Source organism: Hylobates moloch, unplaced genomic scaffold (assembly GCF_009828535.3).
Source record: "Hylobates moloch isolate HMO894 unplaced genomic scaffold, HMol_V3 SCAFFOLD_11, whole genome shotgun sequence".
In the NCBI taxonomy this organism is placed as follows: domain Eukaryota; kingdom Metazoa; phylum Chordata; class Mammalia; order Primates; family Hylobatidae; genus Hylobates; species Hylobates moloch.
The window spans coordinates 25,397,974-25,422,123 of record NW_026652286.1 but is presented as its reverse complement, the minus strand read 5'-3'; the positions used below and the strand labels follow the sequence as shown (position 1 = coordinate 25,422,123).

At 34.6% G+C, this 24,150-nt stretch overlaps 1 protein-coding gene across 2 annotated transcripts in view; it reads left to right on the top strand.

The window, feature by feature from the left end:
- The window catches only part of ANO5 (anoctamin 5), an 88,565-nt gene extending 64,447 nt beyond the window's left edge, over nt 1-24,118 (top strand). For both annotated transcript variants that reach the window (XM_032166402.3, XM_032166401.3), the window contains exons 13-21: nt 1,158-1,232; nt 2,987-3,209; nt 5,605-5,774; nt 6,422-6,519; nt 13,459-13,589; nt 15,930-16,135; nt 17,787-17,965; nt 19,264-19,369; nt 22,694-24,118. In XM_032166402.3, coding sequence (XP_032022293.1) covers nt 1,158-1,232; nt 2,987-3,209; nt 5,605-5,774; nt 6,422-6,519; nt 13,459-13,589; nt 15,930-16,135; nt 17,787-17,965; nt 19,264-19,369; nt 22,694-22,915 — 1,410 coding nt within the window. In that variant the 3' untranslated portion in view covers nt 22,916-24,118. The remainder of the gene's footprint in view (nt 1-1,157; nt 1,233-2,986; nt 3,210-5,604; nt 5,775-6,421; nt 6,520-13,458; nt 13,590-15,929; nt 16,136-17,786; nt 17,966-19,263; nt 19,370-22,693) is intronic.
- Nucleotides 24,119-24,150: the final 32 nt, after the last annotated feature.

The window sequence follows — 24,150 nt, the reverse complement described above, 5'->3', positions numbered from 1 at the left end:
GAAATTAAGAAAATATATTAAAAGATATTGACAGAACAATGACATGATGTTCATTCCTATTTCATGAAATAAAAGAGAAAACAAAAGCAGTCCTATTAGCTTTGCCAAAAATTAACAGAAAAAAAAAATGTATTGAATGCCTACATTTGAATCCAGTTAAAAAGCCATATGTATTGATTCACTGTGAATTGTTGGCTTCACTTAGCTTTCATGGTTTAGAAATCACGAAACAGAGATTTTGTTTGTTTGTTTGTTTGTTTTACTTATTGCAGTGCTTCTTCAGTGTTTAAGGAAAACCAGAACTGTCACATTTGCATCCACATTGGGAACACACATGTGCACCCACACAAATTTGCATACACATGCATGAGCACACATACATTGGGTGCACATATGAACATACATGTACACAGTGACATATATGCATACATGCACACACATTCTGAGGTCTGCAGGACTCTTGGATAGCCTACTCTGCCTGTTGAGAGTTCTATTTTTATTCAGACCACCCTAAAAATTATTAAAATGTGAACTATTATGTTATGGAATTACATGATTTTGATTTCTGCTGACAGTTTTTTTTTTTACTATTTTTTGCTTCTTTTGGGTAAAATCTACTTACTTCTTGATGCACTTAAGAATATCAGCTGTATAATCAATATCTTTCATTGATAACTCTTAAAGACTAAAGGTGGAAGTCTTGGCTCCTGAGCTATGTGGAAGAACACAGTTTATCTGAAAAATATAAAGAAAGCATCTAATTTAATATCATGCAGAGCAATGCAATTCAATTCAATTAGAATAAAATTATAACACCATTAAACATCATAAAGCATGTCTACCTAAGCATCAACCTTCATTATTCATTATTTGACTTTATTTACTCAGTGCCAGGCCCTGAACATCGTAATTCAGCATTTAGGAAATTGTGTATATCCATTATGTCTCATATCATGTGTAAGATAACCCATCTAGGAGGCCTGGAGATTTCTCCTTCAAGAGAAGGAACCATTCCTATAATGTAGCTTTCCATGACCTATAGTAGGCCCTTTTGGGAGGTTCCTACTTTATCTGGGCTCTATGATATTGACTAGTGCTTGGAGTCTTGACTTAGAGGAGAGATTTTGAATTTCTTTGTGATTTCTTTAACATTACAGGAGATGGAACCTTACATGCCTCTATACACACGTATTCCATGGTACTGTCTTTCAGGAGCCACAGTGACATTATGGGTGAGCATTTGTTTAAAAATTGCTATAATTTCTTCAACAGGTGATTAAATGAGCTATCTCAACAGTGTTACCTGCAGTGTCTCTTGAGTCCTTCCTTTCCCTCTCCCTCCCTGGTCTTTTTATCTTGGTTATAGCTCTTATACAAAATAAACTGTAATTTATGTGGATTTTCCATACTTAAACTTTGGGAAAAGATCTCGGGGAAAAGGAGGTACTTTATCTTAAAGCCTGTCCCTCCCTGCCTCACGACACTTCATTTAAGTGATCACTTGAAATCAGGACAGAATAACAAACTTACTCTGATTCCAGGCTCTTTGGTTAGTTTTAGAAAAATCATGAATGTATCTTTATTTCCACCTTATTTCCTGCTCTTCCTTTTTCGAAATGTGTTCCCTCTTAACAGCGTTTAATTTTAGAAGGTAACAGGCAGTGTTACCTTCTAAGATGTTAGTTAGCATGTTGAAATATAAATAATTGACAGTTGTAGACTATAGTTTAGACTCACCAGTCCATAAACCCCATATGATTTATCTTTAACATTTCTTGTTAAATCTATTTTCATATTTTAAAACAGTAAAAATATGTTTTCTTAGATTATATAATAATCATTCAGGAGATGTGATAAAATAAAAGGGGGAGAATCATTAATTCAGGACTCTCTTTTGAAAAATCTTCTGGAGTATATCCCCAGAAAATTATTCCGTTTTTGATTTCTAGTTTTCATTTAATTTGACTCGCTTCCTCAACTTTTAGAATAAAATTCTCTAATGATTGATAGAAAGCCATCTTTGTGCTTTTGCAATATGGGAAATATACAAAATTTATACAGAATGTATATAAATTTCTAAACTGCCAGGCATGTTAGAGCACTAATGGCAATATTCTGAGGGGAAATGAAATACAATATTGACATGTATTTTTCTTAGGAAAATAAGTGATCTTGATTCTACATCTTTAACTTCAATGTAGAGCATGTGTCAGCAAACATTTTCTGTAAAGGGGCCAGATATATTTTTGGCTTTGTGGCCACATATAGTCTCTGGAACATAATTGCCTCTATTTTTCTCTATAACTTTTAGAAATGCAAAAGAAGGCTGGGCGCAGTGGCTCACGCCTGTAATCCCAGCACCTTGGGAGGCCGAGACGGGTGGATCATGAGGTCAGGAGATCAAGACTATCCTGGCTAACACGGTGAAACCCCGTCTCTACTAAAAATTCAAAAAATTAGCCGGGTGTGGTGGCAGGCACGTGTAGTCCCATCTACTAAGGAGGCTGAGGCAGGAGAATCCCTTGAACCTGGAAGGCGGAGCTTGCAGTGAGCCAAGATCACGCCACTGCACTCCAGCCTGGGCGACAGAGTGAGACTCTGTCTCAAAAAAGAAAAAAAGAAAAAAATGCAAAAGAACATTCCTAATTTAAGGACCATATAAGATCAGGCAAGGCCACGGGCAGGATTTGGCTTTCTACTATAGTTTGCCACTCCCTACTAGAGGATAAGCCTAGAGGATGAGCAATGAATACGTTTCTCTTCTAGACTTAATCAGCAGCTACTATATGCCTTATCTCTAACCCTTTTACCTTGCCAGTGTTGATGTCTTGCCACCTAGGGAAAGAGAGACTGCCTTAGTTTGCTTTGCTCATGAGAACTGCTAAACTTCATATAATGAGATGAACAGAATAATCAATATGTTAGATATGTATTCATAGCAGAGATACAGAGACCCAAATAGCAGTTCTTTGTTTTCCTTTCCCAGATGTCTCTTGTCGTCACCAGTATGGTAGCTGTAATTGTGTACCGCCTGTCAGTCTTTGCTACATTCGCTAGTTTCATGGAAAGTGATGCATCCTTAAAGCAGGTCAAAAGCTTCCTTACTCCTCAGATAACCACATCACTCACAGGATCATGCTTGAACTTTATTGTCATCTTGATCTTGAATTTCTTTTATGAAAAGATATCTGCCTGGATCACAAAAATGGGTAAGCTGGCCAAATCATTAGTGTGATTCCGAAGAATGATTCTTATTGATGCTATATGTCTATTTTGGATCAGGTCTCCAGGGGTTCATTTTCAAAGGGCACATTTTAAGGCAGTTTTTCTCTGTAGATAGACCCATATCTGCTATTTCAAAATTGTTCAAGAGCCACCATTCAAGGTCCATTATAAAGGAAGCAGGAAAAGAACTGAAAAAAAAAAAAAAAAGAATTCGGACTCTATATATCTTTCTGAGTATCCTTGTCTTAATTCTCCCTTGATGGGTCTAGTTGAATCCTAAGAAAAATAATCACTTTACTGAAGACACAGATAATTTTTATTTCATGTGTATGGTTCTTATAAAGTATTGATTTTGGAAGTTATTGTGAGAAAAACAGAAACATCAGCTTCTCCTAAATAAATCTAAATTTTAGTGCTTTTCTTTTCTACTGCTATCTCTTAGAACTTGGATTATTTTCTTGTTAAAATATTAAAATTTCTACTTAAAGCCACAGGGGAAAGTGAAAGGGGTCACATGTTAAGTGAGAGATTGAGTTAAGCAGAGTAGCACAGAGCACAGTCGCTTCTGCTCTTTTTCCTGGCAAGTTAGCAGTAAGATCGGAGACTCAAATCAAGGCATCAGCCTCTTCTCTGAGTGTTCTCTGCAGGGTTCAAGCTCCTTTGAATCTGTTGTACATAGACATCATGGCTGACGTCAAGCAAAAGATCACATTATTCAGTCGGCACTGGAATGATCACTGAGATGAGACTTTCATTATACACTATCTTCAAATTTGGAGTTCTCTCTCATTTTTACTTTTCTCTGCTATCAACAGTGAGAAAATCACAGCAGATAAATTGCTTTTAAAAGCACCTAAAAACTCACCATTTTCCTCAATGGGAAAAAAAAATCAAGTTCACATTACAGGTTTTGTAGGAATACAGCTACATTTCACTAAAACGGGGGAGTTATCTATGTCTTTAAAATAATTTGTGATACTCTTCCAGTATTGCTTAAAATGTCATGATTTGGCTAGATCAGCTCATGCTACTGGGAGATCACCAGCTCAGGAAAACATTCTTTTCTACATTTTTGTGCTTCATGATCCTCTATTGCAGGGTGAAAATAATTTAATATTTTGTTATCTTTAGAATTCATTAAATGACAGATCATGATCATGCATTTTAAATAAAGGAGAGGGAAAATGTGTACTGTTTCTGCCACTATTTGCTAATTACATTATTTTCAAAATTAATATAGCCGTTGAATTAATGAGAGGGCAACACAATTCTGTTGGAAATCATCCCTGCCCTTGACATGAGCTTACTTTCTTTAAACCTGATTGTAAAACAGATGAGTTCTAATGGCTTATAGCATGGCAGATAGTGTTTGGAGATGAGCATAAGTTTCTTCAGTCTTATTTGGTGTATTAGTTTGTTTTCACACTGCTATAAATATACTACCTGAGACTGGGTAGTTTGTAAAGGAAAGAGGTTTAATTGACTTATGGTTCACATGACTGGGGAGGCCTCAGGAAACTTAACAATCATGGTGGAAGGTAAAGGGGAAACAAACACGTTTTTCATAAGGCATCAGGAGAGAGAGAGAGTGCATGGGGAAGTGCCACACTTTAAAACCATTAGCTCTCAATTGGCCAGGCGCGGTGGCTCATGCCTGTAATCCCAGCACTTTGGGAGACCGAGGCAGGCGGATCACGAGGTCAGGAGTTTGAGACCAGCCTGGCCAACATGGTGAAACCCTGTCTCTACTAGAAATACAAAAAAATTAGCCAGGTGTGGTGGCGCACATCTGTAGTCCCAGCTACTCGAGAGGATGAGGCAGGAGAATTGCTTGAACCTGGGAGGCGGAGGTTCCAGTGTGCCGAGATCGTGCCACTGCACTCCACCTGGGTGACAGAGTGAGATTCCGTCTCAAAAATAAATAAATAAAACCATTAGCTCTCTTGAGAATTCACTCAACACCAAGAGAACAGCATGGGGAAAACCACCCCCATGATTCAATGGCGTCCCACCAGGTCCCTCCCTTGACACGTGGGAATTACAATTTGACATGAGATTTCGGTTGGGACAGAGTGCCAAACCATATCATGTGGGTTTGAATTTCAAATTCTGTGTAACCCCAAGATAAGAATGCTATCTCTCTGACTGTGGTAACAACAGCTTCCTAGGCTTTTCCAGTGGTTAGTTTAATACAAAGTGTGTAACAGAAAGTCTAGCACAAATCCATAGTTACTTAATATTGGCCTACTATCGCCAGAATGGGGAGCATTCTATAGGCTCCCAGAATGATGCAACTAGATGTTCACTTGTCCCAGGGAGTATGAAGTTCAGGGAAAAAAATAAGAAGATGCACTAAACATTTTTTTTTTAACTTAACAGAAATTCCTCGAACATACCAGGAGTATGAGAGCAGTCTTACCTTGAAAATGTTCCTGTTTCAGTTTGTAAATTTTTACTCATCCTGCTTCTACGTAGCTTTCTTTAAAGGGAAGTTCGTAGGCTATCCCGGAAAATACACGTATTTATTTAATGAGTGGAGAAGTGAAGAGGTAAGAATTTCCTTGAGAGGTGAGGTGTGTAGCTTCAATACCTCAGTATTAACCACTTTCTCTGTGCCAAGCACTGATTCGCATGCTAAAAAATTACAAAATATATCTAGGCACTGACTCTATCCACAGAGAGTATTGTTCACTGATGAATCCTGTCATTTGATAAACTTACCAGTTTATTTTTGAGCAAGAAGTTATATTATGCCTATGGTTTAGCAGTAAAATATGAGATATAAAATGACGTAAGTTCTTTATTACTGAAAATTTCCTGCAAAAGAAGACTGATTACTTTCTGTAGAAATGGTTCCACTATGGGTAGTAGAGTTAGAACAGATCCATGGCTTCCAAATTGTGGAGAACGGAAGATATAACAACTCCCAACCCTAACCCAGATATAAAGAACTCAGAATTTTCTAAGAATGAGACCCAGAAATCTGTGTTTTTTAACACAGTTCACAGATCAGTCTAATGCAGCTAGCCCGGCACTGGTCTGTGATCAAGTTTGAAACTATTGGGCTAAATATATCTTAAACCTTCTAACCAAAACCTTCAGATTCTAATCTTACGGTTTAGGGTTTCCTTTAGGTGTTGCAAAATTCCATCTTTGATCATTCAATTCTGTTTTCTCCCCTCTTGCTTCTGACTAGTGTGATCCTGGAGGCTGTCTTATAGAATTGACAACCCAATTGACCATTATAATGACCGGGAAACAGATTTTTGGAAACATTAAAGAAGCCATTTATCCGTATGTATTACTTACAAGTTTTTATTTATTTAAGTAACCATGAGATATTTCCTCTAGAAGAAGATGGAATTTTTTGATTATCATGGTGCCTTTGTTAGAAAATGTTTAAGCCAAAAGAAGGCTTTATTTTTAACAACAGTGAAGGTTGCATTAAAGTAATATCAACTCTTATTTTTATTATTTATTTTGGTTCCATGGCTAGCAAGGTTTTTAAAAAATTTTAATTGACAAATAATCATCTATATTTATGAGGTACAATATAATGTTTTGAACACAATATTTTAAATATGCATTTTTGTTACTTTACTTTCCTGTGAAGATTTCACTGGGACATCTAAATGCTATATCCTCTGTAGTTTATTCTACATGCTGTGTATTATTTCTGAATATTACTAAAAGGTGAACTTTGTAAAAATATCGATGTGTCATGTAATCTAGGCATAAAAATAGATTGTAAATGAAATGATGGAGACTTTCAGGTCAATACATGAAAGATTGCTCTCTGATCAAAACACAGAAATAATGAATACATTATAAAAAGAGAAAACTAAACTGACAGTTTATCTCAAATAGTAGATGAAAATTGTCACGGATAAAAAGAGAAAGAATTATAAAATCATAAGTCTACGATCCTGCAGGGCTCCTAGTTAGGAAATGACTGTGTCAGGGTTTGGCATGCAATATAAAGTGGAGTAAAAGTGCTCCACTTAAGACAGAGGCCCATCCACTTTAACTGCACTTGAAGCCAGAGACTGGGTTTACTCTCACTCATGAAAGAAGACTGAAAACACTATCCCTGCACCTTCCCACCTCCAATATATACACGATTTCATAGTCCCACTTAGGGCTCTATTTCAAGTACTAAGAAAAGAAGAACATGGACTTATCCCTACAAATGGTAATAAATGTAAGCCTAGCCTTCTAGTTTCATGCTTAGATATACCACATCCATAAGAGAAACAGGAAAACTTTTTTTTTTTTTTTTTTTTTGAGACAGAGTTACACTCTGTCGCCCAGGCTGGAGTACAATGGCGCAATCTCGGCTCACTGCAACCTCCACCTCCCGGGTTCAAGCAACTTTCCTGCTTCAGCCTCCCGAGCAGCTGGGATTACAGGCACGTGCCATCACACCTGGCTAAGTTTTTGTATTTTTTAGTATAGATGGGGTTTCACCATGTTGACCAGGCTGGTCTGGAACTCCTGAACTCAGGTGATCCACCCGCCTCAGCCTCCCAAAGTGCTGGGATTACAGGCGTAAGACACCATGCCTGGCCCCCAAACTTTTATTTTAAGTTCTAGCTCTAGATTGAGAACCGAAAGGACTGAATGGAGGCAATACCTAAACCAAACAGAAGATGGGAGATACATATGCACAGAGAGGGAGAGAGACAAAAGACAGGGGAGGTAAAAGAATAAAAAAAAAAAAAAAAAAAAACACAAGCAAATTAACAACAACAACAACAACAAAACCCTGAGCCTTCCTAATAACCAAAATTTCAAAATGTGATAATATTTAATGCTACAAAGGCTGTGAATAAAATCAATTATTAGAAAGTGAACTTACTCCAGCTGATATTTCTAACTAGAATATTCTGGCAAAGCCCTTAAAAAATGATGTTGACAATACTAACAACATAAGGAAAGGTGATACTGTCATTAAAACAGATCAGGAAATAAATAAAAACTGACAGAAATGAAATAAGAATAAGTAAATATGAAATGGAAGCAATTACACGTACGTCAAAAATTATACTTTAAATAATGAGTACAACAGATGGGAAAATTCCAGAGTACAATTCCAGCCTGGACATGGTTGAAGAATGTATTAGTGAATCGGAAAATAATAGTGAGAAATTCCTACCTTGTACAGTGTAACAAATATATGACATTTAATAAAAATAAAATAAGGGTATGTTAGATTAAGAGGCTTCCACATTAATCTACTAGTAGTTCCAGAAAAAGGTAATTGAGTAAATGCTGAAGGAAAAAAATATTCGAATAGGTAATTGCTGAACATTTTTCAAAAATGAGGAAAAACACAAGTTTCAGAAATGGAAACAAATTCTGAGTATGAATCAAGATACTAGAATTCAATTCAAGATAATAGAATTCAATTCATACCCAGATTCATTATGGTGAAACTACAGAACACCAAAGAAAAATAGACAATCTTTAAAAATCTTAGATGAAAAAGATTAACTTTATTCAAATGAATGTCATCTACACTATCATCAATTTCTTATCAATAGCATTAGATACCAAAAGATGTTTTCAAGGTTCTCAGTGAAAATAATGTTCCCCTTTCATTTCTAGAACCAGGTAAACTATTATTTAAAGTGCTGATAAAATAGACATTTTTAGACATGAAAAGACTAGGAGAGTTTGCATGTAAAATTGTCATGGAAAGAACTACTGAAAGATTTTCTTGAGCAAAAAGAGATCACAAAGTGAAAGTACAGGATGCAAGAAACATTGGTTAGCACAGAATTTGTTAGCTCCAAACAAATGAAATCATTTGGTAGAATCTAAAATCATATAGAATTTGTGTGGGGAGAACTACAAAATCCTGATTAAAGAAATTTTAAAACTATATAAATGGAGAGAAATATCATGTTTGTGGTCAATTATCCCCAAATTGATATATAGATTTATTGTTATTATAATCAAAATATCAGCAGGATTTTTATAGGTATAAACAAGTGGATTCTAAAATTTATATGGAAGGCCAAGGAACTAAAATAACCCAAACAAGTATGATAAAAGAAGAATAAAGCTGTAGGAAATACTCTACTCAATTTTAAGGCTTACTACAAACTATATTAATCAAGACAATGTAGGATTGGTGAAGGGATAGTTATATAAACCAATGGAATGGAGTAGAGATTGTAGAAACAGATATTGCAGAAATTTGTGCTCTAGCCAAATATGACCATTTAATTCAAGACAGGTGCAAAAACAATTCATTGATGAGAGAGTAGTCTTTTTCATAAATGGTGTTGGAAAAATTGGACATCCCATATGCAAAATAATAAAACTGTGTGAAACTTGCATCTCATTCATAAATGAACTCAAAGTGGATCATAGACAAAACTATTTTTAAAAAGCAAGGAAATGATTATTATAAAATTTAAGATAATGGTTATGGATGTGGGGATTGAAGAATTTATAAATGGAATGAAGCACATGAAAGAGCTTCCAAAATTTCTAGCCATGTTCTGTTTCTTGAACTGGGTGATCTCTTTTCCACTGTGACTCCAGTAAGAGTATGCTCGTCTGTTTGATAGTGTCTCAGAAATCACAGGTGCTTTTTCCTCTTTACCCTATTCATTTTTCCTCTTTGTGTTTTGGTTTGAGTATAAGCAATATACAAATGTTCCTCTTAATCCACATTTGCTACAGTACTTCATATTGTCTTATTATTTTTGCCAACCGGGGATTATAAATGATATCTCATTTTGGTCTAATTTTGCATTTTTCTGATTGACAACACGAATAAGCATTTTTGGCCATATTTGTTTCCTTTTCAATTAAATGCTTGTTCATGTTGTTTAACCATTTTCCTACTGTCAATCTTTTTTCAATTTATTTCTATGACTACTTTTAAACTTCTGGTTACTGGTTTTTATTTGCTTCTTTTTTGGTTATATATGTTGAAAATATTTTATTCTAACATAACTGTTATCTTTTTATTTTTTAATAGTATGTTTAGGTCACAGTTTCACAACCACAGAATTATTGATATAATTCTTAGTTGTGGGGTGCGGGTTATCCTTTGGATTGTAAGATGTTTGACAGCATCCTTGGACTCCATCCGCTAGATGCCAATAACTCATCCCTCTCCAGTTGGGACAACCAAAATATCCCTAGAGAGTGCAATTGTGTAATTGTGGGCAAAATTACTCCCAGTTGGAAACCACTGCTTTAGATGAACAAAATTACATAACTTTAATATGGTAGAATTTATCAATCTTTTATTTTATGTGTTAGCATTTTTAAAGAATTGTTTAAGAAATATTTTCCTACCCAGGATTATAAGACATTTTCATTATTATTTACCAGATCGGTTAAAGTTATGCCAAAAGTAAGGTCCTAGGCAAAATACTGGGTATGCAGATGTACTGATAAAAAGTTATGTGGAAACACACACACATGCACAAAGATATTCTCATATACTTACTTCTAAACTTTTTATACATTTTAACATTATTGTTTTTCACTTTCAAATTCTAAATATATGTGGACAGGATTTTTATGTTTGATATGAGATACAAGTCTATTTTTTACATATATGTATATATATATGTATAAACTATATATTTGTATAAATCCTCATATTACCATTTAATGAAAAGTTCCTTTTTTGTATGCTCCATCATCTACAATACTCTTCATCTACATACAATATTATCTACAAAACTTTTTATGCCATATAAACACTATCTACATGCCATATAAATATCTACGATTATATATATATATAATCTACTATTTTATGTGTGTGTATATATATAAAATCTATCTACGATTATACCAAGTGCAAGGCTATTTCAAGTTTTCCATTCTATCCCAAGATTTGTTTATCCCTGCACCAGTACAACAATCTCTCTCTCTTTTTTAACTGTTAAGTTCAGAGGTACATGTGCAGATTTGTGACACAAGTAACTTATGTCATGGGGGGTTGTTGCATAGATTATTTTATCATCCAGGTATTAAATCTAATACCCAGTACTTTTTCTTCCTGATCCTCTCCCTGTTATGATACTCTACCTTCTGATAGGCCCCAGTGTCTGCTGTTCCCCTCTATGTGTCTGTGTGTTTTCATCATTTGGCTCCCACTTATAAGTGAGAGCATGTGGTATTTGGTTTTCTGTTCTTGCATTAGTTTGCTAAGGATAATGGCCTCCAGCTCCATCCACGTTCCTGCAAAGAACATGATCTTGTTCTTTTCTATGGATGCCTAGCATTCCATGGTGTATGTGTACCACATTTTCTTTATCCACTCTACCACTGATGGACATTTAGGTTGATTCCATGTCTTTGCTATTGTGAATACAGTACTACAGTCTCTTAATTAATACAGCTTTCTAAGTCTTGATATCTGGTGGGGCAACATTTATCAACTTATTTTTTATCTGTAGAACTGTCTTGGCTATTCTTGGTCTTTTATCAATCTATATAAATTTTATAAACATCTTGTCAGATTTTACATGGAAAAATAATTTGGCTTTTTCATTGAAATTATATTTTAATTGTTTCAATATAAACAGTTGACTTTTTTTTTAATAATACCAAGCCTTCTTACTCGTGAATATTTAAATTGGACTTTAATGAATTCTAATAAATATTTTAAACTTCTACATATAGGTCTTATAAATCTTTTGTCACATCAATTTCTAGGTACTTTTTAATTGCTATCGTAAATGATATCTTTTTAAAAATATATATCTTTTCTACTTGTGTGTTGTGGGTGTATAGGAATGAAATATATTAATAAACCCTAATATTATTTCTAATCATTTTTGTCTAACTTCACTTGGGTTTTCTATTCAGACAATCACATCACTGTTAATAATCACAGATTTCTCCTTTATTTCCAATTATTTTGCCTTTCTTATTTTATTTTACTGGCTAAGATCTCCAGTAATCTTGAATGTGATCATGCAAATTCTTATTTTGTTCTTGATTCTAAAGGAAATGCTTCAGACTTTTCCCAATTAAGAATGCTGTTTGCAGCCTGGTGCAATGGCTCATGCCTGTAATCCCAACATTTTGGGAGGATGAGGAGGGAGGATTGCTTGAGCTCAGGAGTTCAAGACCAGTCTGGGAAACAAAATGGGACCCCATCATATAGAATAAAATTTAAAAATTAGCCAGGCATGGAGGCACATGCCTTTAGTCCCAGCTACTTGAGAGGTGGAGGCAGGAGAAAAGGTCAAGGCTGCAGTGAGCTGTGATTGCACCACTGCACTCCAGCCTGAGTGGCAGAGTGAGACCCTGTCTCAAAAAAGAAAGAAAGAAGACAGACACAGAGAAAGAAAAAAGGAGAGAGAGAGAAAAGGAAGGAAGGAAGAAGGGAGAAATGAAAAGAAAGAAAAGGAAAGGAAGGGAGAAAGAGAAGGAAAGGAAGGAAGAAAGGGAATGAAAGGAAAGGAAGGAAAAAGAAAAAAAGAAAGAAAGAGAAAAGAAAGGAAAGAAAAGAAAGAAAGAAAAGTAAGAAAGAAAGAGAAAGAAAGAGTTTGCCATGGATTTTAGTAGATATTTCTGGTAAGATTGAAATAATTTTTTTCTATTTCTACTTTTCTTTCCTAAGTAGGTTTTAATAGGTCCTTAAAATATATCAAATGCATTTTTCTGCATCAATTGAGATGATTTTATATTTTTCAGCTCAAACCAGTCAATGTGATATATTTATTGATTTGATAATTTAAGTTTTTTAAAAAGCCTTTTTTAAAAAAAGTAATACATTATCATATGTCATCTTTTTATATAGCATGGAATTCAGTTGGTTAAAATTTTGTTTAATGTTATTCAATTTGTTATGTGAGTCATTTCCTATTATAATCAATTTCATATTTGTTTGAATTTTCTTCTGAGCATCATGACAGCATCAGGATTAGTAAGTGGTCTTAGTGGTAACCCTCTCCTCCACTTATTCCTTAGCCAAAGTGTCTCTGAGTAAATATATTTCTCTGAGCTGAGCAGAGTAAAGATTGTCTTATTTTCTCAATCACCCTAATAAAGAACTCTTGACTTCTACATGTGTCATGAAAAGAACACCAGATTTTGATTTGCGCTTTGGCTGCTGTCATTTCTCTTTGCTCTGTGATCTTAAGTTATTTAATCTCTAATTTCTGCCAGTTTCCAGATCTAACACTCTGATTCTCTGATCACTTTCTTTTTAGTCCTATTTCATATATTAACTTTTATCACTTCCAACAGCTTGGCTTTGAATTGGTGGAGACGCCGAAAAGCTCGGACGAATTCTGAGAAGCTATATAGTCGATGGGAGCAGGATCATGACCTTGAAAGTTTTGGACCCCTTGGGCTTTTCTATGAGTACTTAGAAACAGGTAATTTTTAACCACTGTTCTGAAACACAGAGTCAGCATGAATGGGTGATTTTTCAGCTCCTGATATTTCTTTCTGCCTTGCACATGGTAGGTGTTCAATAAATCATTGGCTGTTTGGCAAAAAAGATGAGTGGACGAATATAAAGAAAATTTGTTCCCTGTTTCCCTGTTCCATCAAATAGACTGCAGAATAAATTTTAGTTTCAAAACACCAATCTCAGTTCCTGTTAACTGAATGTTAATATTGTTGAACCAAATCAAGTAAGAGTCATTTTTTAACACCCATCTCAAATTCACTTTGATGGCTATTTCTCCATTTGTTTGCCTCAGTGACTGACAGCTCAAAGATAGAATAAGTTGCCTGAAAAACATTTCCAGAGTTTGACTTTAAATTAGTAAATGTCCTTTTAGTGAGGTTAAAAATAAGGCTAAAAGCGATTGTGTAAGGGAAATACAAGCTGAACACAAGAAACATTCAAAACATTGCAAGGTTTGAACAGAGAAGAGACCCTTGAGGAGCAACTTTCAGAGAGATTTTTCTGGGAACTGCCTATATGGTCTGCTCAGAGTGTTTTCCCTCAAGCAACTTTCCCTGTTTCTCTCACAGAATTAAGGAAACTGTGTTTGAGACAGAGTCTCGCTCTGTCGCCCAGGCTGGAGTGCAGCGGCCCGATCTCAGCTCACTGCAGCCTCTGCCTCCTGGGTTCAAGCGATTCTCCTGCTTCAGGAGAATCGCCTGTAGCTGGGACTACAGGCGCGTGCCATCACGCCCGGCTAATTTTTGTATTTTTAGTAGAGACGGAGTTTCACCGTGTTGATGGTCTCGATCTCCTGACCTCATGATTCTCCCGCCTCGGCCTCCCAAAGTGCTGGGATTACAGGCGTGAGCCACAGCGCCCAGCCAGGAAAATAATTTTCTTACCTTTCAAGGCCCATAAAACCGTGGTAGAATACGTGCGATGAGCCAAAATTCTTCATGCTTCTCCAGTGTACTACATTATGTGATACATGGATTGAAATATAAATTTAGGACAAATAGAAGCCATTTTATAGAACTCTTTGGAAAATCAGATAATCTTTGCCTTATAAGGCGATAAGGCTATAATTTTTAATTGTGTAAGTTTCAAATGAGTTTGCACATATGTACATCAGAGATTATTACTGAAATTAAAAAGTTGAAACAAAGGTTTCATAAGATTGTTTACCACTTATTAAGACATAATTAATTTATTCTGAAAACTTTATATATTGTATCTAATTTTGAAACAATTCTGCAGAGTATTCATTATTCTACACATTTTATTGTTGTGAATTCTGAAACTTGCATAGGTTAATAAATTTTTTATGGGCCACAAAGATTTTAGGTAAAGATATTAGATGTGAACCTAGAAAGTTCATGCTGCTTCTACATAATACTTCCTCTTCATTTTCTACCTCATAGGTTAGGTAGAGAAAGCAGGAAAAAAAGGAGGTGAATATGTATTTTTTCACTTGATAACAAGACAGATTCAATTAGATGAGAGAAGCTAAATTCCAGAAACATTTGAGATGTATTTAAAATGGAGGAATAACGGAATTTTTTTTTCCTTTAATGGAAAGCCATTTCCATTAAATGGCTTATTATTTTTTTCTTCAATCATGTGGGAAGCTTGGGCTGTTAGTTGCATGGGTTCTTTTACCCCACTGTTGGAAACAAAAGAATAAAAGTGTGGAGATAAGCCAGCTTACACAGGTGTGGTCCTCTGTTGAGTCTTAATGAGGAGAGATAATAAAATTTATTTAGAAAGATGTCATGATAGTAAGGAGAATCAAGACCTTAACAAGTTTCTTATTCTAGAAAATGTATATTTCCTTTTCTGACACACACACACACACACACACACACACACACACACACACACACAGCTGGCTGCTGGGATTATACAAATGAATCAGTCATCATGCCTGATCTCAAAAAGTAGATGGGCTAGCAAGATAGAAAAACTTGGTTACCTCACTAAATTGCTAATACAAATGTAAAGACTAGGCAAGCATAAACCTAAGCTTAGCCCATAATAAAAGGCAAAGAGGAATAGATTCTTCCTTCTAACAAGCATATCTCTAAAGGGAGAGCAAAGAAGGAACTCAGCCATGCATGCCCAGTTTCTCCTTCCAGTTCTAGCAAGCAGGTAAGTCACTGCGCCTCCTGTGGACAGGAGGAACTGGACAGACGGACTGAAGCCTGGATTGTCGTATTCGTGTGGATCACTCCAAAATGAAGGAAGTAGCAGGATTTGGGCAGGGTGTTCCTGGCTTTCTCCTTCACAATAATGAGTTCATGCCTTTTTCTTTTCTCTACAGTTACTCAATTTGGATTTGTTACACTATTTGTGGCCTCTTTTCCTTTGGCTCCTCTTCTTGCTCTCATAAATAATATTGTAGAGATTCGAGTGGATGCCTGGAAACTTACCACTCAATACAGGAGAACTGTAGCTTCTAAAGCTCATAGCATAGGTGTTTGGCAAGACATTCTTTATGGAATGGCTGTCCTTTCTGTTGCAACTAATGTAAGTGGACCTATTTCGGTGGGGTGACTTTGCATTTCATTTTGGGGGGCATGGGGAGATGTAAATGATGCTTAATCTTTACATTGATTTCATCATGGTGATACTTTATAAAGCTAAAACATTCCAAAATTGTTATGCACTAACCAATACAGAAAAACCTATGTCAGGCAAACTCTTAGAAATACAAGGACAATTTTAAAATTATAAGTGTCATTAAATAAAAATATAACTGTCATTAAAGTATCATGACAGTTTCACAGCATGTGACAAAGTAGACAGAAAATAAGTAACAGTATAATGTGTTTGAAGAAAACAATTAAAAATTGATTATATTTGCATTTGTGTACTACAGAGAGTATACATTTACCTGTTGTGTTTATGAAACACTTATTAAAATGTAAGAACAATAAATTTCCAAAAGTATAACTTTTACAATGCATTTTCACCTACAATATACTTTATAAATTGAAGTTGATAATAAGATAATCAAAAAAGAAAATCTAACATTTTTAAGTAGGCCTCCTATAAGAGAAAACAGAACTGAAATCATAGAGCTTAATTTAAATGAAAGCCTATAGGAATGAGCCAAAACCACTATTACAGATAACTCCATTGCCGTACATTTTTAATTATTAAAAGAAGACTGGAAAATGAGCTGAGTATATAACTTAAGACACTATCAAAAATTGTAAATCAAATTGATAGAAAGTAGTAAAGAATAAAGATGTAATCAGAAATAATCAAATTAGAAAACAAAAGGCAATATAATTGCTGAGTAAATCAAGAGCTAGTTTACTGGAAAGACAAAGTAAGTAAAACTGAAAAAAAGTATGAGAGACTCTTGTGTACCAATTTACTCCAATAAATTTTGAAATATATTTGAAATGACTTTTTTAGAAAGCAACAATTGCCAGATCTATTCAGTAAGTAATAGAAAGCCTGAATGTACCATTAGCCATAGAAGTTACATTAGATTTTTTTAAAGTGTGGCACTAAAATTACAGGTGCCAGAGCCAGATGGTTTTTAGTTGACTTATCTAACCTAAAAGAAATATGCTATTTATACTATTCCAGAACTTAGGAAAGGATATGAAAATATCATTCCCATGGAATCAAATACTGAAATTAATTGCACTGAACTGTGAGAAATTTACAAACACATGATATTCTGCTTCCTCATTCCTGTTAATCTCTTACACACACACACACACACACACACACACACACACACACACACACACACACACACACACACACACACACACACACACACACACACACACACACTCCTACCTCATTGAGTTAGTCTAAGAAAGTTAATTTGGTTAAAGATAGTAGAACTGTGCTGTTAAACAATAAGAAATGTAAGAAATAGCAAGGCTTGATGGAAAGAACATGGTTCTTAGAGACAGATACATTTCGGTCTGACTCTACTTAGCCACTTTGTAGCTATGAAATCTTGGAATACTGATCACACACTGTAAATGAGCTGTTTTGTGTTTCAAGACAAAGACTTGCATATTACTATGATTTATAATAGTATTTAATCATTTTGCATCTGTATAATTTATGGTACTGAGAGATGTACAAATCAGACATTATTAAAACTAAATTGGCAGCTGATGATCTTCCTCTTTTTTTTATTCTTCAGGCCTTTATTGTTGCATTTACATCGGACATCATTCCCCGTCTAGTTTACTACTATGCTTACTCAACAAATGCCACACAGCCTATGACAGGATATGTGAATAATAGCCTGTCAGTATTCCTGATAGCTGATTTTCCAAACCACACTGCACCTTCGGAAAAACGAGACTTCATCACTTGCAGGTGATTTGTTTGTTTGTTTAGGTTTTAGTTTTATCCTTTAAGTGTATTTCTTATCTATTACCTTTCTATCTTACAATATAAAGGATTTTCTTAGGGCAACAAAAATCCTGTAAAAATAAATTGTATCCGTTCTAGAATTCACACATTGCATGATTCAGATTTGAAAAGGTAAAATGGCAAAAACTAAGATTATGGGTAAAGATAACATTAGTTCAAAATTGTTTCTTACTTTCTAATTTATCAAAAGGATTTGTCACCAACAAGTGCCCCATAGTCCAAAGCTGCAATAATCTATAGATCATACAACCTCGTCTTATTGTATATACATTTAACTTACTTGAATTTATTTGTGTCCTCAGAAAAGAGAGTGAGAGGGAGAAATAACAGTATAATAATATGATCAGTTCACCACCTATCCTACTAAAAGGTTTTATTCTGTATAGGGAATATAAAATTGCATATGTGAACCTACTGTTTTTACACACAGTGTATCATGTACTATGGGATCTTTTCACCATACAATTTAAAGACACACACACACACACACACGCTTATCAAGGCCCCTTAATTTAAACCAGCTGTTTCATTTGAGACTCCAAACAAAAAGGAGCAAAATATTGCAAGACAAGCAGACATTATTATAGTTATATTACATATTTGAGTATAGTGAAATCATAGCCTAATGTGTTTAAGAGCATGGCCACTGGTGTCAGATTTCTGGATGTGATTACCCCTTAGCTGGACAAAATATTTGAGGAGGACCAGTATCCCGTGACTTTATAGAAGAGAATGAACTCACAAAGTTGAACATTAAGAAAACTTCAGAATTGTGTTAAGAAAAACAAAGCAATACAGCATCAGAACAGCCATGAGAAAATAGAGTTTCAAGAAGATAGAAGTGGCCTATAATATTCTTATTTTTGAAAGTCAAATCAAAGGATTAAAATATACCTGCAGTTTAAGGATAGGAGAGAAGGAAAGGACTGGGAGTGTTAAGGAGTGGGAAAAGAGGAAGTGGAAGCAGCAAATTTTGAATAACTCATTTGAGAAGCTTGTCTTTGAAGGGCAAGAGAGAAGTTCCACTTGTGTATTTCTTCTTAGATCTATTTTGCACATAAGTAGCATATACCCTGACTTTATGTGAACAGGAAAGATAAATGTTTCATAATATCAATTAACTTTGACCTGATTTTTCTGATCAACTAGAAAGATCTGTTAAGAGAAATAATAAGAAATTATGTTAGGTCTCTCTAGTTGAAGCTATAACTATTTTTTTTTCATTTACTTCCACTTTTCAGGTACAGAGATTACAGATATCCTCCTGATGATGAGAATAAATATTTTCATAATATGCAATTCTGGCATGTCCTTGCTGCCAAGATGACCTTCATCATTGTTATGGAAGTAAGCTGTTCTTAACTTTCATTCCAATTACTCCCTTCTCTCTTTAGGCAGAAATTTCTAAAGGTAACCTCTCATCAGAAAGTTAGCAATATCTCAATACATTGTCTTGAAGGAAGTATTGTATCTGTTGTCATAAAAAGCACCTTAGGGATATTCTCAGTACAATGGATTGCCTATTATTCACTTTCTATTGTTGAATATGTCATGGTGACAGAAAAGGAAAGGAAAACAAATATGGTTTTTTCCCTTCAAGTCAGGAAAAGGGGAAATAACCCACTGATTTTACAGAATACCTATTATTTACTAGTTCCAGAGGCTGTATTAAATCATAACAACATTGTAAATTAGACCTATCACTCACCTTTGAAAAAGGAATCTGAGATTCAGCAAAAATAAGTAGTAGCTGGCTTAACGTTAACTAACTAACATTAGTTCTGGGTCTCAATGCCAAATGTGCCTCACTCCCAAGCTTATGCTCTGTCTACTATATTATGCTTCCTCTCTTGTGGAATATCTAGTGTAGTTATAGAGATAAGGCATGCAAGAAAAGGTAAACAATACAGAGGCAGTGCTGGACAAAGTTTCAAATTGAGTGATACAAATCATAGGGCAAGAAGGCCTATCGGGGAGGGAAAATAAAAGAAAGGTACTTTTTCACCCTGGAATAAAGCCCAATAAAAGACAATCCTAACTCAAGAACATGCCATTCCAACCAGTTTCTGTTTAATTTATTTTTATTGTTATCAAGGTTTCACATCTAATTTTAAAAATCAAATAGTTCTGCATGGCAAAAAAGCAAAAGAGCAATTGTACATAATATACCTGCCTACCCTAAAATCCTAATATCCAAAGTAAACATCTCAATTTTTTTAACTCATTCTTCTAGTAGTTTCCCTTGTATGGCAAAAGGACATCATTTTGCAGTTATGTATTTTTATTTTTTAGGTTTAGCTATCAATTACTGACATTCTACTTTGGCAGATCTCACACACACACACACACACCCACACAGAGAGAAAAAGAGAGGGGGAAAAAAAAACTTTCTCTTTTTCCTATTGCTCAATAATTAAAGCATTTTTTTGTCTTATTCTGAAATTCAAAACCTCAGAAAACAGGAAGCATTTTGATAATTTATTTAGCAGCAATATGTGATCTAATTTAAGGCTATTGATAGCCTTTATTATTTTTAGAGTGACTATTCGTTTACTTTGCTGCAGAAATATTTAAGTGTTTGATACAGAGTGCCACCTGAGACCCTGCTGGTTGATACACTAAATTACATGTTTTTAATATTTAATCTCAATTCTGAAATATTTCTGTCCATCAGAGTTTTGAATAAGAGATTTTATATAAATACAATAGTCAGGGTTTATAAATTATGACTTTATAAATGTTAGTCACATCTGTTTCCTGTCTTACATTCTGAACATATTATAATTGTACTTTTCTCCCTCTCTTAGTTCCTTATGAATTTATCAGTCTTCCAACATTTTGCGTCAGAAGTTTAGATCACCTTTTAGCCAGTAAATTACTTAAGGAATTCTTTTGTTTTAATTTATTTATTGTTTGTATTAATTTTTTGTAATCATTGCAGGCTCCAATCAAGCATCATCCTGGGACTTCTCTTCATCTTGTCTTCTATTGGAGACTATATTTTCTGCAATCTATGTTTCTCCCATTTTTGGTTTACTAGCTTATTGTAGTGAAGCACATCTTCCAGTAATTTTCTGAGGAAAAATTATGGGCAGTCCATTTTTGAGAAATTGAATATTGAAAATTTCTTTTCTTTCCTTACGTGTGATTATTTGGAATAGAATTTATAATTAAAAGTTGTTTTTCTTAAAAAATTTTTAATCAACTTTATTTTGGTATTCCTGAAATTTTGAAGACATTGCTTCATTTTCATTCAGCTTCCAGTATTGCTACAAAATGCAATACTATTCTGACTCCCCAGTCTTTGTGTATTATCTGTTTTTAAAATCAATATAGTTTTAGGATTCTGTCATTAGCCCCATTTTTATGAAGCTTCACAAGATGATTCTTTGCTATTTGTCAATATTCATTGTTTTAAACACTCATCAAGCCCCTTAGATCTAAAAATGTACTTACCCTTCAAGTTGAGAAAATTTGCTGGCACAATTTCTTTGATAAATTTTTTCTTTCTTTGTGCTGTCTCTCTGGAACTGCCATTATTCAGATTTACACTTCCTAGTTTGAAATTCTAATTATTTGTTTTCTATGAAAACATGGATTAATATCTTTTTTAAAATTCTTTTTTCTTTTACTCCTTTCCTTATATCTGGTTCTTTTCTTTTTTTCTTTTTTTTTTCCCCATGTCAGAGACTTTCCTACATAGTTAGTGGTTCTGCTCACGTTTAAGAGTGTGGCAGTGAAAAGCTGATTTTAAGCATTTTGTGCATACAGGAGTGATGTCACTTGGTGGGTTTCACTGTAGGTTGATAAGGTAGTGAGCTGACATTTTCATTGGATCCTTACAAAATTTTGACATCCACAGTTCTGCTTTTACAGAATAGTTATTTTTCCCAGAGAAAGCCCTTTAAGTCTGTCTATTGAGATATTTTGTAGCTGCCTATGTTCTAAGACCTGAGCAAGGCAGAGGGGACTAAGTATCTCACAGTTCATTGTGCTGAATTTCACTGTTTTCACAATTTTTTTTCAATATGTTTTCATACCTCCACTGTGTCTGGTGCCCCTGGATTCATAGCTTTCTGGTATAATTTCTGCAGAAAACAAACTCTTCAGCTGCTTCCAGGGTATATTATGGAGTGAAAGAATACCTGGATACAAATGGGAGAAAGTCTCCGAAAATTCAAGTGCTCCTTATGCAAATTTTTATCTAATCCTCTGGTTTTCAACTCCAACTCATACTAATACCTTCGAAAGTCCTTATTGCCTTCTTTCTTGAACTTTTCTGACAATCTGAAACAAAATTGGCTTTTGTCTTTTTGGTTTCCACTATCAGTTCCACATCACCATTTGCAAGTTTGCTATCCTTTTTCACTCTTTTGAGTCAAATTCCTTTATAAATATTTTATCAGGTTTTCAGGAAGGAGCAGTGATAAAGAGTATATTCAATAATCATGTTCAGCTGGAATATTGCTAGTTACATATTTAAGTATATATTTATTTGTTTGATGTTGATCTTTGTATGAAAGTTCTAGGACAGGGACCATATCTTCTTCCTTGCCTTTCTACTTCATATGTTGAGCAGTTTCTTAAATAAGTGAAATGATTTGTAAAGACTTTCTGCTGAACATGTGACAATTCTAACAGCGTCTAATCTTTCCTTTATATTTCCTCTAGCATGTTGTGTTTTTAGTTAAATTTTTGCTGGCCTGGATGATACCTGATGTTCCAAAAGATGTTGTGGAGAGAATCAAGCGAGAAAAGTTGATGACAATCAAGATTCTCCATGATTTTGAGCTCGACAAATTAAAAGAGAACTTGGGAATTAATTCTAATGAATTTGCCAAGCATGTCATGATTGAGGAAAACAAAGCACAGCTGGCTAAATCAACAATCTAATCAGCATAATGAGGAAGCAGCAGGTGGCCTGCCTTACTTCACCTTATCTTCTGGGTTTAGGGCCAGATGCCAGAAACCATGTGTCAATTTTACCCTTTCTTTTTTTTTTCTTTTTTTTTAAACTCAAAGTTTTTATACACTTTTATAGAGGCCAACTTTGTGATGTTGGAAATGTACGACTTCTCTGCTTCACTGACTGGGCCCTCTCTAGATGTTGTTTTCTGAGGTGCTGTAAATGACTGTTGAAAGTGCAGGTAGAATCAGAATACTGGGAAATTATGGAGTCTTGCAGTTCAGTAAGAAACACTGGCCTTGGGCTGTCCCATCACTTTCCAGTGCATCTATTTATTTTTATGGTCTTCTCTTGGGTTATTTGATACCTCCTTCCCCATTAAGAAAAATGTTGGGGCAAAAAGAAAGGAATCAGAGAGACTGACTGAGCTCTATATATCCTATCATTTTAAAATATGCAAATGAATTGCCAAGATCAGATGACATAAGAAAACTCACACATTAAGGTGTTAATGTATCATAGCAGAGGTTTATTCCTGACACATTCAACTACCATCAGAATCCCAGATAGTTCTTCCTGGTAAATGCAGAATTCCTTTTCTCGAGACTGAAATTTTGGGTTTCAACATAAAACAACTTGGTTCTTAGAGATAATAATTTGGTTATAATAGTTTCAAGACTGATCCTATCTGGAAAACAACATTATGAAGCTGTTAGATTGCTTCAGGTTCTCAAGCAAAGATACAATAGAGAAGTAAATGTGTTTTCTTAGTATTTAATGGATGCAAGACAATGTATATTGATTAATTTGTTGATTTTAATTTAGAAAATTGTTAAATTATTTCTTAAAAATCACTTTTCTTTTGGAATGCCAATTTCGCATCATGAAGCCTTTTTGTATAAGTTAGGTACAAGTTGTTTATGATAAACATTTCTTTGCTTTAAAATAATTGCAAATCTTTTAATACGTTTACAATCTTTTCTATTGATGTGTCATCTTACACAATGCTCAGTGCCTTGTTCCAATACCTCTGACACACAAGAAGTCACGTTGTTAGCTAGAGATCTGATGTGATGTAACATCTTAAATGTAAGCTTGTCTTAAAGAAATTGTCAGTGTAATAACAACCAGTCTTGAACACCAAAAGTGAATCAACCAACTAAGAATGAGTTCATGGACTTAATAATCTAAAGGGGAAAAAAATGTTTGTTGAATTATTCCT